Source organism: Chionomys nivalis, chromosome 10 (assembly GCF_950005125.1).
Source record: "Chionomys nivalis chromosome 10, mChiNiv1.1, whole genome shotgun sequence".
In the NCBI taxonomy this organism is placed as follows: Eukaryota; Metazoa; Chordata; class Mammalia; order Rodentia; family Cricetidae; genus Chionomys; species Chionomys nivalis.
The window spans coordinates 9,384,699-9,396,972 of NC_080095.1; the positions used below are offsets into that span (position 1 = coordinate 9,384,699).

At 38.6% G+C, this 12,274-nt stretch overlaps 1 gene segment (V, D, J or C); it reads left to right on the plus strand.

The window, feature by feature from the left end:
• Positions 1-654: 654 nt before the first annotated feature.
• On the plus strand, positions 655-1,195 carry LOC130882779 (immunoglobulin heavy variable 3-74-like). The segment is given in 2 exon segments: positions 655-757; positions 864-1,195. Coding segments are annotated over 2 exon segments (378 nt in total).
• The last annotated feature ends 11,079 nt before the right edge of the window (positions 1,196-12,274 follow it).

Here is a 12,274-nt window from a genome sequence, read left to right on the forward strand (position 1 = left end):
ATAGTGAGTTGCACAGTGAAGTTCAGCTTATCAGTTACTTTTTTTTTTTTTTTTTTGCGAACAGATAGGTAGATATTCTGGGAAAAGAGAGCCAAAATAGAAAATAACACAAGAATGTTATACTGTTTGGTGCACGTGAATGTGGACAAAGTATTTGCCGGTTTCTTGCTGAGCAATTGATTTCAAGCATGTCACATGATGTAAACACACAAAAAAATAGAGCTTTCAAACTCGAGATGCAATTACACTTAGGGCTATAGCTGACTCAGGTGATGCTAAGTTCATCAGTGTTGACGTCAAAACAGTATAAAAAAAGATAGCCTGAGCATGTAAGAAAGCAATGTCAACTGCCCTCTATAATACAGGACATGAATAATTGGGCAGAAATTATTCCTAAATAAAATGCATATTTTGTTTGTGATTATTAAATGAAATAGATGATACTTAATGTGTTCCAAGAAAAAATAGCTTAGTATGATACAAAAATTTCCTAATATTATCTTTACTTCCACAGAACATTTATAAGCATATTAGAACACACTATCTCTTAGCCCCATAAACAGAGCTTATATAGCAGGAAGGCATGCAAATAAGGCCCAGCTGTTCTCATGAAAACCAGATAAACACAGACCCTTAAGCTCAGACAAAGGAATCCGTCCTGGATGCCCAGGTCTTCCCATTCAGTGATCAGCACTGAAAACAAAACACACAATGGATTTCATGTTAATTTGGGTTTTCCTTGTTGCTTTTTTAAAAGGTAATTTGTGAAGAAGAAATACTGAGTGTGTTAGCAAACATTAACAAGATATATAAAAGATAGAGCTTGTGTGGCAATTTACTAACAACATTCTCTGTGTTTGCAGGTGTGCAGTCTGAGGTGAAGCTTGTGGAGTCTGGGGGAGGCCTGGTGAAGCCTGGGGGATCTCAGAAACTATCCTGTGTAGCCTCTGGATTCACTTTCAGTAACTACTGGATGTACTGGGTTCGCCAAGCTCCAGGGAAGGGGCTGGAGTGGGTTGCAAGTATTAATACAGACAGCAGTACTAAAAGATATGCACCATCCATGAAGGATCGATTCACCATCTCCAGAGACAATGCCAAGAACACTCTGTACCTGCAAATGAGCAGTGTGAGATCTGAAGACACAGCCACTTATTACTGTACTAGAGACACAGTGATGGGACTTCAGTGTTAACTCAGGCAGAAACCTCACTGTTAGGCCACTCAGGGCCACCAGGGGGTGCAAAAGACACAGATTACAGATTCATCCCAGGAATTTCTGCAGACATGATTAGATTAAGCACTCTTCTCAGGTGTTTGACCTGCATTTTTTTTTTTCACTCTTTCTTTGGAATTCTCCACATGTACATTCTGAAGGGATCCAATGTCCTCAACACATTATATGTTCTCTTTGTGCTATTTTATCATATGAGGCACAGTATTTCCATGAGCAAAGTGTAAACTGACAACTATGGGGACACAAAGTACCCTACATTAGTCATTGAAATTTCATGAGAAGAAAGTACATGGGCATTTCTGAGTATTTTCATGTTTTAGGCAGAGGTTAGGTCATATTTTTTGATTATAGCAGCGTCAATGTTTAAAGGAAAATCTAGAGAAAAATGACACCATGATCATTAGATAAAATCATCCTAGCACATTTGTAATCTCTCTTCCCCTTGGGGATGGTGCACTCAGGTTGAAATAAGACCCAGATGTGCTTTTAGTTCATTCGGTTTATTACTCCATGACTTTCATCTTGGTTCATAATAGAAATTTGTATAAACAGATCCCATCAAGAAAACTTCATGAGAAGTGAGATCTACCTACATAGAAAATCACAAGCACAAAATTTGCCATTGTTAAGTGAATTTCCCATAGGTACATCGGGTCTTTGAGGTGAAATCTCATCACTGACAGAGCAAGTTCATTTCTCTTAGATCCACAGAAATATTCACCATACTGTGCAAAACACTAAGGATATTTATCTTGGTTATTTTCCTATTGCTACGATAATACAGCATTATGAAGGCAATATAAAATGAACACATTTATTATGCTTACAGCTTCAGAAGCTTAGAGTGGATTATGACTGAGTCAGCACTTGGTGGTTGGAGCAGCAGCTGAGTGTCCCAAGTTTGATTTGTGAACTGTAAGCAGAAGTCTCGGAAATAGCCTGTGTCTTTAGAAAAATCTAAGTTTTCTAAATGACACACCTTCTCCTACAAGATTACACCTCCTAATCTTTCCCAAACATTTTCTCCGACTGAGACTTGATTATTTAAACTTATGAGTCTAAATGAGGCTTTCTAATTCAAAATTATATATCCAATGAAGGGACTACAGTTTGCGCCTCATGTATGAGAAATATAGAAGCTAAAAAGAAAGGCACTGATCTTCTCAGGGTCACTTTCTTCAAAATTCCTATATCCATTTAACATTATTCCTCAAAGAACACCTATAATTCTTCCATCTGTCTATGTCTCCACATATTACAATCTTAACTGATATGTCTCAGTCATTTACAAGCTTTGGTTTTCTGTTCATTAATGTCATATTATTTATTGTATATTAATTTACCTAGGGATGAACAGATTCACAACTATTTCTTCAGATGAAAATAGCTTTTGTTCATTTTAGTATTTTCTGTGACTTTGTACAAAAGAGTTGTCCATTGTTTTTGTTCAAAACTGAAGATCTTAGATACTGTTGTAAAGAGGTTGAAATTGTGAGGTTTAATATTGCTAGTAAGCTTGTCTTAATGTAAAATCACATAATACCCTTACTCAAAGAGTTGCAAGGAAGATGTCAAGATTCATATTTACCATCAATGGCAAGTTTTAGTGGGCTGCATGTCAGCAGTCAGTAGAAAAATAAAAATGGGAATATTGCCTATCCCCAATTAATTCATCTGTATACTTCCTGATCTATGCACAAGAAAAAAATAACATAAATGATAAGAGAATGCAATTATAGTTTGGATGTGACATGATGATCACTTAAGACACACAGATACTGCTGTTTTCCTTGTAATAAATTTTGTGGACCATTTTGAATGGAATTTTTACTCTCTGACTGTTGGAGAGAGGTTGCTTGTATGTTCCCAGCCACCCAGCTAGCTTAGTCCAGAAATAATCACTCAGAAACCATATTAATTAAGTCTCTTCTTTGTCCGTTATCTCTAGCTTCTTATTGGCTAACTCTTATATTAATTTAATCCATTTTTATTAATCTGTATATCTCCATGTGGCTGTGGCTTACCAGGTAAAGTTCCCAGCATTTGCCTCTAGTGACTCCATGGCTTCTCTCTAACTCTTCCCTTCTTTCTCCCAGTATAAAGCCCAGATTTTCCCTCCTAGTTCTGTTCTTCCCTGTCATAGGCTCAAAGCAGTTCTTTATTCATTAATCAATACGAGCAACACATATACAGAAGGACCTCCCACACCATGTGACAATGTATATAGAAAGACATATTCTTTTCTTATTTAAGTGGAATTCCAATTTACTTATTACTCTTAGCTTTTAGATTTTGATACAATAATATTAATAGAGTTAAGATTTGGATTATTCTAGAGACTAGAACTAGTGCTCAAGTGAGGTAATCAAATTCTTGAGGAGGATTTGGTTTAATTCTGAGGACCCAAAATAACAGTTCATAAGCACATATATCTATTGCTGCATGTGATAGCTGCATTGGTGGAAGCGTAAGACTGCACCCCGTCTCCCAGCTAGCTTTACCTGAAATAATTACATGGAAACTGTATTCGTTCAAACACTGCTTGGCCCATTAGTTTCAGCCTCTTCTTGGCTAACTCTCATATCTTGCTTAACCCATTTCTAATAATCTGTGTAGCACCACGAAGTGATGGCTTACCAGGAAGGATCTTAGCCTGCATCCATCTTGGAGAGGAGAGCTATATCGTCTGTCTGACTTCCTTCTTCCTCCCAACATTCTGTTCTGTCTTTCCAGTCTTCCTATGTTCTGATCTATTAGGCCAAGCAGTTTTCTTTATTAATTAACCAATGAAACAACAGATAGATAGAAGACCCACCTTCATCATTTCCCCATTTTCTGTTTAAACAAAAAAGAATGCTTTAACTTTAACATAGCAACATTACATATAAAAAAACAGTTATCAAGCAAGAATTACAATTACAATATTTAGATCTATTTTATCTTTTACTATAACAAAGGAAAACTATAACTATAACTAACCATTCTTCAACTCCATCAAATACTCCAGAAGGATATAATATTACCTAAGTAAACAAGAAATAAGCAAACTTCCAAACTCTAGAAATGACAGAGACATCTCGTTGCTTGGAGAGTCACAGAGTTCCTCTGTACCGTTGGGGCATCCATCTTCAGCCTACAGGCCCATAGTTTCCAGCAGACATTTCCATGAAGCTGGAAAATTCAAAGACAGTTCAGTCACTTTTTGCTGTGTCCTGCAGAATCTCTCGTAGACTCTCATGAATCAGGAACATCAAAAGACCATCTCACCTTTAGGCAAGTTCAGCAGTCTTCTCTCTGTGGGTTCTTTGTTTCCAGTTTATGCAACAGTTCAGGCAAGTGCAGTTTCTTGCCCAAATGACTATCAAACTCCATAACGATCCTCTTCGATGCCCATCTTCCTCTTGAAGTAGATTGGTGCTGCCAGGAGCAGATGTGACTCATTGTCATAAAAAGTTCTAAGTTATTAAAACATTTAAAATGCCATATTCTATAGCCTTTGAAAGATATGAAGAATCCCTATCTAACTGAAATATATCTCTATATATGTAGAAAATCTATCTAAGATTACTACAAGCTTGACTATTATTGATGATTATCCATTAACAACCTATATTACCTAGTTATACATTACATTCTTAAATGATCTACAAAATCATAATACCTTAATCAAGATCAGAAATACATATAACAAAATTGACCTTAAAATTCATACCAATGCAACTTATTTGTATCTATATCATATCCCCCTTTAAATGTAAAAGAATATTTATAAACAATATTTGGGAATATGAGCAGAGTTTTTTCTTTCCAAAATGCTTTGTGCTGAATGGGGATGCTGTTATTTAGGTCTTTCATGGTATAACCTGTGTGGTAGATTCATCTCAGTCAGCAGTTGAGTGAAGTAATTTTCTGAAGGTGTTCACAGCAACCTTTCAGGAGGGCATGGTCTATCATACCATATTGGGATAGAGACTATCCACAGGGTCTCATCCTCTGTGAAAACAAAAGAAGACCCTCTTTTCCAAAGCATCATGTTCTTAGATCCAAATTCTGAAATCATACCCTTATGATATCCATTCCAGTCTAGCTTGGTAGCCCATATAATGAAATGTCTCTCTGTACTTAGCTCCTTTACAGTCAAATCTTTAAAGAAAATATAATAATACAAAGAATCCAGACTCTCTGTGAATTTTCCATTTTTACTTGGCTTATTTTTAGTCTACCACTTTACTTTATTCTGTCTCTTTAAAGACTTTACCCTTTTTCTTTAAACAATTAAATTTATTCTTTATATTCTTTTATTGTCTCTCCCAAGCCTACATGCACTCATCCAACACTGTGACCCATTTAAAGGTCTTTTATATCTGAATCTGTCCTATTGTGAATCTGTAATTGTTTACTGTTTAGGAGCACTTCTTAAAATGCTAAGTGCTTCTTAAAAACTTAAGTTGCACGATGTAGAGGTAATACGGTACCACCTGTTTACTGCCAGTCTAAACCTTAATTGCACTGTTATTAGGATTATTACGACAGTTTCTGCCTGATATCAGCACAGTTCAGCATGGCAGAGTGAACCTGAGCCATTTGTGACTGAATCAGTTGCACCTCTGAGATGCAGAGCTGTGGGCTGCTCTGGATGTTGGCTCCACCTCTCTCCAATTTGAAAATGGAGGACTGCTAGCCCTGGGGCCGCCAGGTAGGAGCTGCACTCAGTACTTTAACTCTGAGACTGAATGTGCAGCACAGAAACTCTTTTCATCCAAGTTACAGCTAAATCTGACACTCAGAGCACTGCGCCATCTGAAAACATCTCTCTGTATGGTTGCAGAAATCTGCCATGCTCTCCCATCTGCCTAAGCCTGATTCTGCCATTTGCCCAGGTGCAGGCACAGAGCACTGAGACATTGGCATGCTCTCAGAGTACTTTCTTCCAGATTCCGAGAGGGAACAGAAACATCCAGTTCCATAAAAGCCATTGAAATGCTTTAAAGCCAGAGTTCATGCTGGTGGCACAGCCCCAGGAAGCTGCATTTTAAAATGACTGGCTTTTTTTGTCAGCTTTTTTTTGCCACTATTGCTGAAACAGGAAATCTCTCTACGGCACATCCTAGCAAACAGCAAAAAGCTGTGTTAAAGTCTGTTTTTTGTGCATTTAAAATTAAGCTCTCTCAGGTTTTATGTGGAGTTTGTTACCACATTGGGCACCACTCTGTAGTGGTTGGAGCAGCAGGCTGTGCCCCAGTTCCCAGCTAGCTTTACCTGAAATAATTACATGTAAAATGTATTCTTTCAAACACTGCTTGACCCATTAGTTTCAGCCTCTTCTTGGCTAACTCTCATATCTTGCTTAACCCATTTCTAATAATCTGTGCAGGTCCACGAAGTGGTGGCTTACCAGGAAGGATCTTAACCTACATCCATCTTGGAGAGGAGAGCTAAATCGTCTGCCTCACTTCCTTCTTCCTCCTATGTTCTGACATATTGGGCCAAGTAGTTTTCTTTGTTAATTAACCAATGAAACAACAGATAGATAGAAGACCCACCTACATCAGATAACCACCCTCTTCTGTGCTCCATAGCCACATGCACTCAAGTGCACATATACAAAGAAATTCACATTCACACATATGAAAATAACTATTAAAATTTTGAGGTGTCTAAATGATGAACTAAGAGCAATTTGAATTGTAAGATGTCAGATCATTTGAAGACCATTGGAGAAATATTTAAATAGGAAACGAAGGAATTCACTATTAAGTTAAGAAGAAGTAAACATGAGACAATTGAACTTCATGTGAATTTTGTCTATAATTGTGATCAACCAGAAAAGTCTTCTGTGTAGCTATGCTTATTATTGCTGATAACTGTCTTCTCTTTTTTGAATGCATGTACTTATTGAATAATGAGTTTTGAGGGAGAGATAGAAGTGACACATAGAAACATCATAAAATAGGAGTGTAACATGAATGATAAAAATCCAGAGACAGTTATTGGGGTTCAGTCTGAAGATCAGAAAAGCAAAACAGTGAACCATAAGAGAGAACTTTTACAAATACCAAATCTTCAGACCAAACAGGCAAGCTCCTGTCTCCATAAATACTCAGACTCAACAATCTGTTGAGTTCCTGTCTCTTCCCCTTTATATTCTTCTTACCACTCAACCATACCACTCCTGCCTCCACCTTCATACTGCTGGGACTAAATGTATGTGACTTCTAAACACTGAGATTAAAGATATTAGCCACCACAACCTGAATCTGTTTTGGGATTGATCTGGTGTGGGCCTCGGTAGCCTAGACCCCACAGAGATTTGTCTTCCTGCCTCCTGAGTCCTGGGATTAAAGTTGTAATCCTGAGGAGCAGAACTGTGCCTGTGACCAGGGACAGTGCAGCCCTGAAGGAACAGGAATGAACCAGTGACATGGGCCAGAGTAGGCCAGAGGCAGTGAAATCCATAGCAGCAAGACCAAGCCATTGCCCTATGCCAGAGCAGGTCTGAGGCAATGATTCCAAAAGACCAGGACTGACCTGGACTGGAATGGGCTTGGGACCTCTGAGCAAGTAGCTCTAACCCAGGACCTCTGTGGGTCTGGGTGTCAGACTGGTACATCAAAGGAAGTGGAAGGAACCAGAAACCTCTGAGGATTCAGGCATGAGTCTGGGACCTCTGAATGAGTAGGCCTGAACCAGGTTCTCTGTAGGTGTTTGTAAAATCAAGTCTAGGACCTCTGAGGGAGTAGATCAGAGCCAGAGAACTTTGCAGGAAAAATCCCAATCCCAGGGACCTCTTCAAGAGCAGATTCAGACCAGGGAATTTTATATGTACAGGACTGAGCCAATTACCTAGGCCAGAGCAGGCATGAGACAGCAAACTCCACAAGAGCAGAAAAACATCCTGCAGTGCTGAGAGACCTCCAGAAACACAGAGTGACCAATCGGGTAACTAGAACCATGGCACAGACTGTACCAAAAAGAGCACCTAGAAGATTAATCACCAGAATCACAGACAGTCCCAATAACATCAATTACAGGAAAAAATGAGTAAAATGGTAAGAATACATAAAAAAGCACAAAGAGAAACACAACACCAGTAAATCTTGATATTCTACAACAGCAAGACTATAACAAACAAATATAGATGAGGCAGAAGAAAATGATCTAAAAAACTTCAGGAGAATATTTGAAAATCTTAAAGAGGAAATGAGAAATTCTCTCAAAGAAATGGAGAAAAAGACAAACAAAAAATTGAAAGACATCAACAAATCATTTAAAGAAAATCAAGAATACATAAGCGACCCCAAAAACTCCACCAAAGAACTCCTACAGTTGATAAACACCTTTAGTAATGTGGCAGGATATAAGATCAACTCAAAAAAAATCAGTTGCCCTCCTATACACAAAGGATAAGGAAGCAGAGCAGGAAAACAGAGAAGCATCACCTTTCACGATAGCCTCAAACAGCATAAAATATCTTGGAGTAAGTCTAACCAAGGAAGTGAAAGATCTATTTGACAAGAACTTTAAGGCATTGAAGAAAGAAATTGAAAAGGATACCAGAAAATGGAAGGATCTCCCTTGCTCTTGGATTGGGAGGATCAACATAGTAAAAATGGCAGTTATACTAAGGGTAATTTATAGATTCAATGCAATCCCCATCAAGGTCCCATCAAAATTCTTCACAGATCTTGAGAGGACAATAATCAACCTTATATGGAAAAACAAAAAACCCAGGATAGCCAAAACAATCTTATACAATACAGGAACTTCTGGAGGCATTACCATCCCTGACTTCAAACTCTATTACAAAGCTACAATAATGAAAACAGCTTGGTATTGGCATAAAAACAGAGAAGTCGACCAATGGAATCATATAGAAGACCCGGATTTTAACCCACAAACCTATGAACACCTCATTTTTGATAAAGGAGCTAAAAGTATACAATGGAACAAAGAAAGCATGTTCAACAATTGGTGCTGGCACAACTGGATGTCAACCTGTAGAAGAATGAAAATAGATCCAAATCTATCACCATGCACAAAACTCAATCCAAAAGGATCAGAAACCTCAATAACAATCTGAACACACTGAATCTGATAGAAGAAAAAGTGGGAAGTACCATAGAACAGATGGGCACAGGAGATCGCTTCCTATGTATAACCACAGCAGCACAGACATTAAGGGCAACATTGAATAAATGGGACCTACTGAAACTGAAAAGCTTCTGTAAAGCAAAGGACACTGTCACTAAGACACAAAGGCAACTCACTGACTGGGAGAAGATCTTCAACAACCCTGCAAGAGACAAAGGTCTGATCTCCAAAATATATAAAGACTCAAGAAACTAGACTTTAAAATGATAATTAACCCAATTTAAAAATGGGGCACTGAACTGAACAGAGAATTCTCAACAGAAGAAGTTCACATGGCCAAAGACACTTAAGGTCATGCTCAACCTCCTTAGCAATCAGGGAAATGCAAATTAAAACAACTTTGAGATATCATCTTACACCTGTAAGAATGGCTAAAATCAAAAACACCAATGATAGCCTTTGCTGGAGAGGTTGTGGAGTAAGGGGTACCCTCATCCATTGCTGGTGGGAACGCAAACTTGTGCAACCACTTTGGAAATCAGTGTGGTGGTTTCTCAGGAAATTCGGGATCAACCTACCACAGGCCCCAGCAATACCACTCTTGGGAATATACCCAAGAGATGCCCTATCATATTACAAAAGCATTTGTTCAACTATGTTCATAGCAGTATTATTTGTAATAGCCAGAACCTGGAAACAGCCTAGATGTCCTTCAATGGAAGAATGGATCAAGAAAGTGTGGAATATATACACATTAGAGTACTACTCAGCGGTAAAAAAACAAGGACTTCTTGAATTTTGCATGCAAATGGATGGAAATCAGAAACACTATCCTGAGTGAGGTAACCCAGACCCAAAAAGATGAACATGGGATGTACTAACTCATAATTGGTTTCTAGCCATAAATAAAGGACAATGAGTCTATAATTTGTGATCCTAAAGAAGCTAAATAAGAAGGTGAACCCAAAGAAAAACATATAGTTATCCTCTTGGATATGGGAAGTAGACAAGATTGCTGGGCAAAAAATTGGTATCTTCGGGGTGGGGTGGGATGGGGGTAAGGTGAAATGTGGAGAGAAAAGTGAGAAAAGGAGAATGGGGGAACTTGGGGAAATGGGATGATTGGGATAAAGGAAGGGTGGATTTGGGAGCAGGGAAGTATATATCTTAATTAAGGGAGCCATCTTAGGTTTGGCAGGAGACTTGAACCTAGAGGGGCTCCCAGGTGCCCAGGCGATGTCCCCAATTAGTTCCTTGTGCAGCTGAGGAGAGGGAACCTGAAATGACCCTATCCTATAACCATACTGATGAATATCTTGCATATCACCATAGAACCTTCATCTGGCGCTGGATCGAGATAGAGACAGAGACCCACATTGGAGCACCAGAATGAGCTCCTAAGGTCCCAATGAAGAGCAGAAGGAGGGAGAACATGAGCAAGGAAGTCAAGACCATGAGGGTTGCACCCACCCACTGAGAGTGGGGCTGATCTATTGGGAGCTCACCAAGGCCAGCTGGACTGGGACTGAAAAAGCATGGTATAAAACTGGACTCTCTGAACATGGTGGACAATGAGGGCTGATGAGAAGCCAAGGACAATGGCACTGGGTTTTGATCCTACTTCATCTTCTGGCTTTATGGGAGCCTAGCCTGTTTGGATGCTCACCTTCCTACACCTGGATGGAGGGGGGAGGACCACTTTCTACAGGGCAGGGAACCCTGACTGCTCTTGGGACTAGAGAGGGAGGGGAAGAGGAGGGGGGATGGGGAAAGGAATGGGAGGAGGGGTAGGGAAATGGCAGGCTGGGAGGAGGCAGAAATTTTTTTCAATAAAAATTTTAAAAATTTTGCAATAATAAATAGTGTACAGATATAAGCAATCTCAAAACAATTCTGAGATTCCATTTTATACTTGTAAGAATGGCCAAGATCAAAAACAATGATGACAACTTATGCTTGAGAGGTTGTTTTGTAAAGAGTACACTTCAGCATTGCTGTTGGGAATGCAAACTTGTACAGCTCCTTTGGATATTATTATGGTGATTTTTCAGAAAATTGGGAAACAACCTTCTTCAAGACCTAGTAATACCACTTTTGAGTATATACCCAAAGGAAGCTCATTTGTGCCATAAAGATATGTGCTCAACTATGTTTGTAGCTGCGTTTTTTGTCACAGCCAAATCCTGGAAACAACCCGAATGTCTCTTCACTAAAGAATGAATAAAAAAAAATGTGATACATTTACACAATGGAGTACTACACAGCAGAAAAAATAACAATATCTTGAATTTTGCAGGCATATGGATAGAGCTAGAAAACATCATTTTGTGTGAGGTAACCGAGACACAGAAAGACAATTATCACATGTACTCACTCATAAGTGCTTTATAAACATAAAGCAAAGAAAATCAGCCTGCAAATAACAATCTCAGAGAAATTAGACAACAATGAGGACGCTAAGAGAGACATACATAGATCTAATCTTCTTGGGAAGTACATAGAAAATGACAAGATCTCCTGAGTAAATAGGGAGGGGAGAGGCAGGGAGGTTTCAACCTGTCTGTTTTTATGCCAATACCATGCTGTTTTTATCACCACAGTTCTATAGTGAGCTTGATAACATGGATGGTGATGCCTCTACCATTTTGTTTGTTGTCTAAGACTGTTTGGGCTATCCTGGGCTTTTTTTTCAAAGAGAGTTGATTGTTGTTCTTTTAAGGTATGTGAAGAATTGTGTTGGGATTTTAATAAGAATTGCATTGATTCTATAAATTGCATGTGGTAGGATTGCCATTTTTACTATGTTTATTTTTGCTATCAAAGAGCATCAAAGTCTTTCCATTTTCTGGTATCTTCTTCAGTTTCTTTCTTCAAAGACTTAAAGTTCGTGTAGAAGATGTATTTTACTTCATGGTTAGTGTTACCCAAAAATAATTTATGCTTTTG